Below are 12,255 nucleotides of genomic sequence, written 5' to 3' on the forward strand. Positions count from 1 at the left end.
GTTGTTTAGAGATCAATGAAAAAGAGATGGAATTTAAATATTAAGAAGAAAGCTCTTGCCTTCAGGTAAAGCTGACATTTGCATAATAATGAGAATGACTAGCCAGATGGAATTGAGAATCTGACTGGAATCTCAAATCCTGGTGAGGGAAGATTCATTTGCCTGAAATGGCAGTGGGAAATATGCTAATCAGGGGTTTGCTGCTGTCCATCACATTCAACAGATTCTGAGACAAAGAAATAGAGAGAGTTCACAAACAGGAGGTGATACAACTTGACATTAAACTTAATTTGGTTTGTTTTCCCATCAGCCCCTGACAGATGTGCAATTGTGGAAGTCTTTAAAGGGGGTGGGGGAGAATGATTGCCTTCTGTCAGAACTGTCTGACATTGTCATCCCCAGTGCTGTCATTGTCATTATTGTTATTGTGTTAGAAACAACAGGAGGGAGGGAGAGGAAACCCAGAGTATGACTCAAATCATTATTGAAAAATAATGGGAACGTCTTCAAAGAAAAATAAAAGGAGAAGAAAATAAGAACTCCAAATAAATAATTTTGTGTCTTGATGATTAACAGAGGGAAGAATTGGTACCTGAGTGATGGAATCAATAATTTAGAAGACAGCTCACCTTAGAAATTGAATTCCCTGAGGGAGACAAGGTTATGATAGCCTGACCCAGATTGGAGCCCGGATTCTTTTATTTTGAGGCAACAGAAGCTACTCTGGGGGAAGATGGAGGAAAGTTGTAGGCCAAATTCTAAGATGGTTCCTGTGATTTCCTCTCCTTGGTGTTAAGCCTTATATAATCTATCTCTTTTTTTGGGGATAGGCAGAACATGTGGCTTGCTTCTAACAGAACTGTTTCCATGATTATGTAACATTGCATGACAAAAGTGACAGGATTTTGTAGATGTAATTAAGGTCCCACATCAGTTGACTTTGAGGGAGATTATTATAAGTGGGCCTGACCAAATTGGATGAGCCCTTCAAAAGAGGGCTTAGGCCTTCTTTGAAGTTGCAGACTCCAAGCAACAGAGACTGTCTCTCTCCATTGCTTACTTCGAGAAGCAAGCTGCCATGAGTACAGCCACAAGGAAATTACTTCTGTCAACAATCCAATGGAGCTTGGCAGCAGATTCTTTCCATGCTGAGTTCACAGATGAGACAAAGCCCAGGTCAACATCATGATTTCAGCTCTGTGAGACCCGATCAGAGAACTTGCTAAGCTGTGCTTGGACTACTGACCCACAGAAACTGTGAGATAATACATGGGTGTCTTTTAAAGCCACTGAGTTTGTGGTAATTTGTTACAAAGCAATAGAGCACTAATCCAGACTTGAGCCCAGATTTTCAATTTCACTTTTTAGAAAGTCAGTTGAAGCAAGGCTACGTAAGTTAGCTCTTCTGGTGGGAGGGGCAGGGCAATGAGGATCAAGAATGCAGGTGTCACATACACATTTCCACAGCCAGTTAGATGCCAATCTAGGCTCTTCTTATTTGTGAGTATGTCTCTTCTTATTTGTGAGTATGGATGACTAGTATGGCCTCGTCTCTGATTCCAAAATTACCACGAGATTAGGAAGCCAGTCTTCCTAATCTTTTCAGTGGAATAACTGAAAAATGTTGTCCATCCAAGTCCATACTTTTAAGGCAATGACTAAACTCAAGTTAGGGCTGCATCCATCTCTTTATCCTTAAGTACTCTGTTTCTTGTTGCTCAATGTTAGTTCAATTCAATGGAAAACATTTGTTGAGCATTTACTGTATTAAAGGTTTTCTATTGGGGTGGGAGCAGGAAGTGGGGTCATTATTAATAATTATAAAGCACAGAATCAAAAGTCAAGCATTTCCTGCAGAAATTTCCAAGTTTGTGTGATACACGGCCATCTACTCTAGTAGCTATTACAGAAGGCAGATTGTCAAGTGTTATGGCAGATTGTCAAGTGTTATAACAGATAGCAAAGGGCTGTGACTCCACCATTTTCTGGTTGCGTGACTTTAGGAAAATTACCTACTTGAGCTTCATCTGAAAGATGGAATTAATGATAAAGATAACAATAATGTTATTAATAACATGGTTTTGAGAACCAAATGAGCAAAAAATACTTGACATACATGGCATATAGTAAGCTCTCAATATGTGTTACTATTATAATACAGTTTATGAGGGAATTATTAGGGAAGACTTCCTGTAGGAAATGATCTTTTAATCAAGCCTAAAACTGTTGCTAGGTGTTTTATGGGGAAAACATGAGAAGATTCCAAGCAAAAAGACCACCAATGATCAAAGACCCAGAGGTGGAAAGAAGATAATTAGTTGGGTGGACAGTGACTGCCTGCGGTCTATATCACACCTTCCTTCTCTCCCTCTGAAGAACTCAAATGTCTATTTCTTTCAGACCAGAGCTTGACAGGCACCTTCTTAAGATTTTAGAATAGCATAGATGCTGGCCTCCAAATCCCCACTGATTCTATCCTCTTTAACACTAACTGGGATTTGAACCCTGAAACTCGGGAATAAGGATATGTGTCTGGTCCACACTTTCAGAGTGGCATAGCCTTATCTCAGAGGGCCTAGTTAGTAAACTGAAGAGTATGTAGGCTCCAGCTTCTCCAGCCTTTGGAGATGGGCACACCGAAGAGGCCCATTAGTGATTAATTTCAGTTAAAAAAAATCTTACGTAGCTCTGCAAGGCCAAGTATGCCAGGGTAGGTTTTTTTTCTGTTTTCATCTTATTTTCTTTCTCTCGGCATTCTTAGAAGACAAAGCAAGGAGGCAGAGACTTATAGTAATACATCCAAATCATATGAAACAAAGGATCAACGTTACCACAAGAAAGCGCTTGTAGATGCTCCATTTTGAAGACAATGAAAACTTTACATCTCCCCTTAAAAATGGCAGGAGACACTTATTAGAGTAGACCCAAGAACCTGGGGTGAGGACAAAGAGCTAGAGGGTAGGAGTGAAAATGAGAAAGAGAAGGCAGGTAAAAGAGTTCTCATATACTCATATAAGGTAGATTGTGTGTGGGATGAAGGGCAAATTGATGGCAAAGTGGAGCAATGATTTTTCAATCTCCTGAACCCTGGGATTGTTTATCTATGTCCCAATGTGGACTTGACCATGTTTTCCTTCAGCTTCGTCAACAAAACTCTGGGTTAATTTGGGGAGTGGGTGTTGAAATTGCATGAGACTCTTGCTATGGCAGAGTGTTCAGCCTTTTCACAAGCACACAAACATTCCTGAGTGAATGGGAAAAATGGCAACTTCTTATTTCCAGGAACCAGTTCTGCCCTAAGTCTCAGTGCTGGTAAACCAGTTCGCAACACAAAGTCTAAGACATTGGGGTCAGATTGATGCTCACTGTGGCTGGTGTTGTTGCTGGTTTTGTTTGTTGAACATCATCTGGTACTTACTTCAAAAATTATACTTAGAAGACTTGTTATTTGCAAACAAGACACCCAGAATGCAGAGTATTGAGGTTTGGATATCTATCACTGAGGCAGAGTGGGTCTATACTAGTTAAACCCCCAATACTCAGGTTGCTTGTTTTTCTACAGGGTTGGGTTTCAGTCTCTTCTCTCAGATAACTTATTACAATTTATAACTTCTTTATTTATTGCCAGTCTTCTCTAGGCTGTGAGTTTCTTGGGGGCTGGTCTTGTGTGTCTGGTCTGCTGCTTTATCCTAACGGTCCAGCACAGTGCCTGGTACTGTCAATGCATATTTGTTGAATGAATGAATGCATTTCGAGGACACTTCTGTTTGTGCGTCTCCAGCATTTGTGAGGTTGATGGTTTGTGTTCAGGAACAAGGGGTCACTGTGCGTTTGTGTTGATGCTTCTCTTCTCACTGGGCATGGCTGCCTTTTTCTTTCTCCCCATCCTCTGATTCTCCATCCTCTCACAGATGGTTTTACTGTCCTTCTCTATAGCTTGCCACATGGGTAGACATATTGTTGGAGAGCTAGAAGGTGGTAATCACTTTAATGTTCACACCTGTTCTACCTCTTTGGTAGGAGGTACAGAATGGCCTGTCTGTTCAGCAAAGAGGGAGAGAAGGATTCTCAGCAGCTGAAGTGGGGTGGGAGTAGAGGAGCTGCTCACTTTTGGTTCTGCAATAAGTCTTAAGTGCTGCAGAGTTCATCAGCCAAGGCACCATGGCCTTAGCGTTGCTCAGATTGGACATTATGTAACATTTGCCAGCAAAAGAAGCCCCCCGGTCTCTCCTGGATGACTTGTAAATTTCCCTTGTGAACTTCAGTTGTAACTCAGTGAATGTACCCAAGACTTAACTAACATTTTCCTGGTCCTAATATATATGAGCATATATTAATCATCTGCTGTTTGAAACCTAAAGTATCTCTCTCATATGAGACCTAATATATGCCAGGTCTTCTCACAAGTCTGCATAAAAGTAGAATAGCATAGAGAGTGGGGACGTCCTGCTTTGGAGCGGGAATCTTCGTTGCGCCAGCGACTAAAAAGAGAATTAAATATGGGTGATGTTGAGAAAGGCAAGAAGATTTTTATTATGAAGTGTTCCCAGTGCCACACCGTTGAAAAGGGAGGCAAGCACAAGACTGGGCCAAATCTCCATGGTCTCTTCGGGCGGAAGACAGGTCAGGCCCCTGGATACTCTTACACAGCCGCCAATAAGAACAAAGGCATCACCTGGGGAGAGGATACACTGATGGAGTATTTGGAGAATCCCAAGAAGTACATCCCTGGAACAAAAATGATCTTTGTCGGCATTAAGAAGAAGGAAGAAAGGGCAGACTTGATAGCTTATCTCAAAAAAGCTACTAATGAGTAATAATTGGCCACTGCCTTATTTATTACAAAACAAATGTCTCATGACTTTTTTATGTGTACCATACTTTAATAGATCTCATACACCAGAATTCAGATCATGAATGACTGACAGAATATTTTGTTGGGCAGTCCTGATTTAAAACTAAGACTGGCTTGTGGTTAAATGAATATGTTCAGTTTTTGAATTTTAATAGTAATTCCAATTCAGTAAATGCTATCACTGTTTACCCCTTCTAAAGATATGATTAGACTTTGTTAGTAATGTTCAACTTTTCGCAAAGATGGTGAGTGCCATCTTAAAACTTACTGGAGATTGGTTTTATATTTAGATTTATATAGCTGGTTATGTGAATATATTTAAATACTGGGGAAATTCCTTCACTGTCTCAGAACTAAGCAAGATTCACCTGTGTTTTGTGTTCATTTGCCTGTTAAAGGCAAGGGTTGAAGATAAATAAGGTAGCAATGTCTAAAGTTTTGGCCTTAATGATGCCAATCTAATTATAATTCCCTGTATTTAAAATGGTTCCTTTTACTTACTGAAAAGCATTTTAGTATGGTTTATGTATAATATTAAAGATTATTCAACACTTCTCACATCTTACAAATCTATAAGGTCACATGCTTTTAAAATAGTAGCAAGTTAAACTTCACTCTTGAATTCTTTACAATCTAAGTCAAACTAAGTTATAATTTAGGATTGTCTTTAAACAGCCATTCAGAAACATAAAACTGTAGAACTGTGTATTTGTGATTGGGAATGGTGCTTTTGCCAACTTAAAAGGATTAAAGTAGCGGAGATATACACAAATTTTAAAATGTGTGATCGCAAGACTAAAGATAATTAAAAAGAAAACCACAAAAAAAAAAAAAAAAAAAAAAAAAAGTAGAATAGCACTCTGATGGTCCCAGGAACCAGACCAACGCGGGAGCAGGGACTCAGGCCCAGGCCTTCCTACTGCAGAGCATTTTTTTTTTTTTTTTAAATGAATGGATAAATTATGGTGCCTGCTTGGAAGTTGTACTGGTTGTTGTGGCTGTATAAATATTTGTGTGTCAATTGTGCAGGGGGTCGGGGGCAGGCACTGTTCCAGTGATGTGTTGGATGCCTGACCATCTTTTTTCCCTCTGTGATATAATGTCACTTGTCATTTATAATTAAAGCTATCACTTCACAACAAACAAAGTCATTCTGACCAGCAAGAGACGACTGGAAGGAGTACTCTTCCCTACAGAACACCAAACTGGCACTGAGCTGTTTGTCATCATTGTTTTCATTGTCTTTCTGTGGTTATTATGTTCATTATTAATAATGATGATCATGATCATTAGGCCTAGGAAGAAAATAATGATAAAATGTCTCTAATTACGCATTATAAATACAACATGTTCTTATCATTATGTTGTATAGTATAAATTATAATCATTATAATCACTATAACAATATAAACTTCTGCTTGAGTTTGTCTTCTGTATGATCAAAGCATTTGAAGACATGATCTCGTTAGCCTTCGTGACGTTCTCTCAGAAGGAGAGCAAGTTTCAAATTACAACCCTGTCTTTTGGCGTAAATATGGACTGAAGGGGGTGTTGTAAAGAACTCCAGAAACCCAAAACAAAATGCAGCCAAATAAACAGTGAGTAGACACGCAGCAGGAAGATGTGTCTGACATGCCATCAAGTCTGAAATGAAAAGGATTTCTGAAAGTTCAATTCTCTTACTTTCACTGTGCATTTTGTCTCTGCCATTTCCCAGTTGTGTGACCTTGAGAAATTTGCTTTGCCTCTCTGAGCACAGTGATTAATAGTGCTTTATTTTCCTATTCCAATTAGAGGCAGTACATATGTTCTGTTCCTACCCCCACTTTCAGTTTAATGAAATGACTCAATGCAGCCTGAAATGAGGTCCCGGCCTGGGAACTTTTGGGAGGAACTGAGTCTTCGACCCAGCACCTGGCACAGAGCTTGGCGCATGGTTGGTTTGTGCTTAATGAATGTCAGCTGAATGACTAAAGATATAAAAGGAGACTGCTTTATTTAACTTATAACCAGGGGAAATTTTAAGTAGATTTATTAATTTCTGGCACACGAATAAGCTGCTGAGATGCCTGAAATCAGAGCTAATCTGCCATCTACCCTAGTCAACTGCCACCCCTGGGATCTGACTCCTCTACTTCTCTCAACCCCACTGGGCAGGGACCCAGGGAGGCAGCCTGTGGCGGCAAAGGAGGTCTGTGGGCTGTAGCCATACTAGTGAAGTTGGCCTATTAATGCCATTCTCACAACTGTGAGCCTGATGGGCTGTGCCTCTGCTCGTCACCCGTGTCCCCTCCACTGTGACTACAGCTCTTCCTTTAGGGAGCTTCTGTTTCCTTCAAGGCCATCTTTGAACCGAGGCTCATTCTCTAACTTGACTCTTCCCAGAGATAAATGTTATACAGTGTGACTTAAACCTGAGCTTTCAGGATCTCCTGTTTGAGGAATCCTGAAAATGGGATGGTCTCTTCAGTATTCCAGCATCCCCCTGTTCTGTATGATTCACACTCCAATTTGCATCTAGGAGGGATTTGCTGACAAAAAGTAAGCTCAGTCTTGTCTCAATTATTAGAAAGTCTTCATTAGTAGTACAAATTAATGAACTCTTAGTTGTCTTTTAAACTACTATTCATGAAGTCTCAGCACACTGGTATCTGGCTTCTAATGCCCACAGCTTCAATGACTATTATCAAGGCAACTGGCAACTTCCTAGTATTGTCACATCCAAGGGACATTTCCAGATGTAGCTATAAGTCCTGTGCAATTGTCCATGCTCTTGCTTTCCTCTTCAGCAGTGATCTGAGGCCATGTGTTTGAGGTGGAAGCAGCTGGGTCCTCTTGGAGGAGAGGTACCAAGGAGAGCTGACCACCACATGGGGCTTTGCCTTAAGTGATAAATAAACCTCCATTATGTTAAGCTACTGAGATTTGAGTTTGTTTGTTATGGCAACTAGTGTGTTACACTGACTACTGTGGATACTGACAGAGAAATTCCTGAAAGGTGGGAAGTTGAGGAATGGCAATTCAAGGGAGGGAGACATTACACACATGGTGGGGCTATACTATTTTACTCCTCCATTGTTCCCTTTGATAGTAATCCCAAACATCTGTCTAGAGGTTCACAGCTTGCATTGACATCCTATATGACTCCCGCAGATGAAAATGGAGGAGAATGATGTCTCACGAGGACCAGAGTTAGGCACAGCACACTCTCCACCAATTTTTCTGCTGTGCCTCCATCCCACCCATGTGCTCACACTTCAGCTTCTCTGTAAGGTACGCGGCCATCAGTCATGTCCCTGATCTTTGCCTATGGGACTAGGCAGAGGTATGGCGGCTGGGACCTGCAGAGTGGATGTGTGAGATGGCCGTAATTCCAGGCTAAATGAATGCTCTGCAGGTTCCTTTACTGGTTGCCAGCTCTCGGCTTTGTGTGCTGGAAACATCTTGAACAAAATGTCATGGAGAGCATCTCGGCAGTGTCCTGCTGACTGAGGACCTGGGACTGCCGAGGCTGCCATCTGCCTGCAGCCTCTCGGAGGTAATTATATCAGAGTCTCTCAAGGCCTGGAACAAGGGGGATGTCAAATGCACTTTCCTTTCTCTAGGAAGGTAATTTTCATTGTCTCAGCTCACTTGGAGCTGCATATCCTTGTGGTCTCCAGGTGTGAGAGAGGCGCAGGGAGAGAAGAAAAGGTGTCTGGGGAGAGACAAGGAAAGGGGGCACAGTGGGAGGGGAGGGCAGGGGTGGGACAAGAGGTGGGGGAAGAGTAAGGGAGGGGCTTACTGCTCCTGAACCCAGAGAGGGGCATATATGCTAATTTTGGTAACTTTTAATTAAATGATAGACTGGAAAAATTCCATTATTATTACTGCTCAGCTTTCTGACTGTAGTGGCTTAATGTCTTCTTTATTAGTGTAATAGTCTGAAAGCATTTTCTTTCTTCTTCTATTGCTAATTTGCATTAGGAAAAGGAAATGTGTCTAATAGGCCTTTGAAAGAAAATATTTCCAAAATTTGCTGAAGATGGAGTTTTTGTACTTTCTCCCTCTGCCTCTCCTCCTGTTGCTTCTTGTTTGAGTGGGAGGAAAGGTGGGTGTCGTTCTAAAATGAAGGATGATTGAGATTCTCATCTGGCAGGAGGAACACAAAGCAAGTCCTCTTAAGACACCTTTTTTAAAAACGTGGGATTACTTTAAGTCACCTTTCCTGGGATCTGGGATTTATGGGCTCCTTTGATTTGGGGCAGCATTCAGGGTTCTCTGGAAGGAGAAGGGGCAACAACATCCTTTTCTTATGAATTTTTTATATAAAAAGTCTAGGGACCACCCCATGAGGTTACTAGAGGGCTGGGCAACTGTCTAGATACCCTTGGGTCAGGTAACAAAAGGCTTGTAGACAGTGAAAAATGTGCTTTGAAACTTTATTTCCATTGTTTTCACAGCAAGTCTACAAATCAGATTTTATTTTTAAAATCATTTTACATTTGAAGAAATTGAATTGTATGAAGGAAAAATGGTTTATCCAAAGTTGTCTATAAGTAGGCTGATGAACTGAAGACAGTTCTGGGCAAAATGGTATGAGTTGGTCACCCGACTAGTAAGTTCAATTCTGGATCTTCAGATCCAAGGACAGGATTCTTTCTTGTTTTTCACAGCTTCCCCGGTCTATGCACTATTTTAGTTGCTGTGTTAATTGGCTTTGTTTAGACTTCTATTATTTTGCACATGGATACTAGCTGCCCTACCAGTGGAGTAATATGGCTGATTTAGAGCTACACAGGAGAATGAAGAAACCAAATATTAACAGTATTGCCTTGTGCCTTTTGAAAAATTGCTTTGGAGAAGTTGCTCAGTTTATTGTTCAAAACATGTTTGGAAATCCCATGTCTTGGGATTCATCACTAGATCCAGTTTCTAGGGCCATTCAGGAAATGAAGTCTCATTATTTTGCAGTTCTGTGTTGTGATAAAATTACCTTTTAGTAATTTGCCTCTTGTTTCACCTTTCTTGCTCTTCTAGTTTTGGCCAGAAAAGAATTTCTTGCCTCTCTTTTTCTGTTATATTATATGTTATTATTTCTGTACACAAACTTGTTTGAGTGGTTATGTGTCTATAACAATAGAAAACTTGGTTGATTGTAAGTGTGGATGGTGCTTAATGACCAGCAACATGGTTTAATAAGCAAAGGAAGTAACCCATTGAATACTGAGGACACTGCATACTAGTATCATGTAACATTTGACAGAACATTATTCAAATATAATGTAAAATTGACAAGAATTCAGGATTTGGTTAGTAAAAAGTAAGCATTGTTGTAGTATCATAAATGAAACTCCAAGAAGGTTTTAGAAAAGACATTCCATAGGATGAGGGAAGTAGAATCATAATCACAGAATGCATATCCTGGCAACAGACTAAACATTGGTTATTTAATTTTAAAAAAGCCAGTGGGAAATATGAATTCCTCTTTAAATTAGTAGATACATTCCAAAGGCCTGTAAAAGAAAGCTCAGAAAACAAAGAATATTAAATACTTTTGCCACTCAAGAACCTTTTATCTTTTATCATTTTTTAGACTCACATTTTTATGACGTGCATAAGTCAAACATGATTAAACAAATTGCAATTTTTTTAAGATTAGAAGTGGTCAAGTATTAGCAATTTTATATGTTTCAACCTAACATTACTATTTCTATTTTGCTGAGGGAGAAATGGAATAAATAACCGATACAGAGTTATTGAGTTTGGATTTGTTGGGGGAAATCAGGAAAGGGGGCTTTCAAGCCCTTCTGATCCCCAATACTGTGTTTTCTTTTTTGAAGCTATAGTTCTGGTGGCTGGTATGGAGCAGAAACTTGATAAATGTGTGTGGTAGTTTAGAAAAAAAATAGCCCAAGTGTGTTGACACTGTCCCATCAAGAGGTGGAGTTTATGTTCTTTCTCACTCCTTGACTCTAGACAGACCTGTGACTACTTCGACCAATAGAGTATGATGGAAGTGACACTATGTGAGTGCTAAGAGTAAGTCATAAAAGATCATGCAGTGTTTACCTGGTTCTCTTGGAATGCTCAGTCCTGTAACACTTGTGAATTCCAGTTATCATGCTGTGAGAAGTGCAAGCCACATGGAGAGGACTTCAGTTGACAGCACTGGTGGAGCCCAGTCTTCAAGTCTTCTCAGCCCAAGTACCAGGCATGGGACTGAAGAGGCCTCCAGATGTGTCAGCCTCCAGCTGTTGGAGTCTTCCCTGCTGAGATTCCAGACACTGTGGAACAGAGAAAAGACATTCCTGCTATGTTCTGCTTTAAGTCCTGACCCATAGCATCTGTGAGCTAATAAAATGATTGTCGTGTTAGGCCACTAAGTTTGTGGTGCTTCATTATACTGCAGTAGATAAGTGGAACAACATGGACAGGATGTGTACTTCTTGTCTAGGAGGTTGAGCTTCATTCTTAGTTACGAAACCTATATGGGTGCCCGAAAGTCATTTGAGTTCCAGCCCGCTGTTCTCCCTACCCACTGAAGCTCATGCTTGCTGTTAGCTGTGCAGGAACACTAACCATGGGTATCAAAGTGACACTGGCCCTAATTGGTTGGATGATCTGAGAGACCTGAGGAGAGTTTCTGCCTAGTGTGGAAATCCCCTCCCACAGACACTCAGGTTTGTCAAAAACACCTTGAAGAATGTCCTCTCAATTCTGGATGCTGCTGGAATACCGAAGAATTCTTCACATGTGCATCTATGTTCATTTAAAAATAAGTTTTAAAATATTATTTATTTATTATTTTAAAAAATTTTTGAGAAAAGGTCCCATTCTTTCACGCAGGTGAGAATACACCAGCATAATTATGGCTCACTGCAGCCTCGACCTCCTGGGCTCAAGCAATCCTCCCACCTCAGCCTCCTGGGTAGCCACCACGCCTGACAAATTTTTTTGTTATATTTTGTAGAGATGGGGTTTTGCCATATTGGCCAGGCTGGAAAAATATCTTTTAAAAGGAGTAATGCATATTCATTATATTATGAACTCAAAATACAGACATATTCAAAGAAGAAAGCAAAAAACATCTATAATGACATCCAATGACACATGCTGTTAACAACTTTCAAACTTCCTTTATTGAGTGTAAATCATATGACTCATTTGTATATAATGTGATGCATAACTATAATAAAATTCACGAATATATATATTATATTAACATAATGGGATTATACTATCTATATTATTCTATGAATATATATTATATATATTAACATATATTAACATAATGGATTATACTATCTTTATTATTCTATACATTTCTTTAACCCAAATATTGTTGAAATTGTTTTGTGCCTCTGTATAAAGCCCTAATTTATTTGTACTGATTGCATAAGATTCATTGTTTGATTGTA

General features: G+C 39.9%; 1 protein-coding gene and 1 long non-coding RNA gene across 2 annotated transcripts; both read left to right on the forward strand.

Annotated features, from left to right (window-relative positions):
* The first annotated feature begins 4,413 nt into the window (after positions 1-4,413).
* Positions 4,414-5,635, forward strand: LOC101008579 (cytochrome c). The gene has a single exon (XM_003895240.5). It carries the CDS (start codon positions 4,500-4,502, stop codon positions 4,815-4,817), a length of 318 nt encoding a protein of 105 aa, XP_003895289.1. The 5' UTR covers positions 4,414-4,499; the 3' UTR covers positions 4,818-5,635.
* Positions 5,636-8,626: 2,991 nt separating this feature from the next.
* On the forward strand, positions 8,627-11,220 carry LOC110742667. The gene is made up of 2 exons (XR_002520596.1): positions 8,627-10,863; positions 10,953-11,220. It is a non-coding gene; the product is annotated as an uncharacterized LOC110742667 (long non-coding RNA).
* Positions 11,221-12,255: the final 1,035 nt, after the last annotated feature.

This window comes from Papio anubis, chromosome 2, assembly GCF_008728515.1.
Source record: "Papio anubis isolate 15944 chromosome 2, Panubis1.0, whole genome shotgun sequence".
Classification (NCBI taxonomy): domain Eukaryota; kingdom Metazoa; phylum Chordata; class Mammalia; order Primates; family Cercopithecidae; genus Papio; species Papio anubis.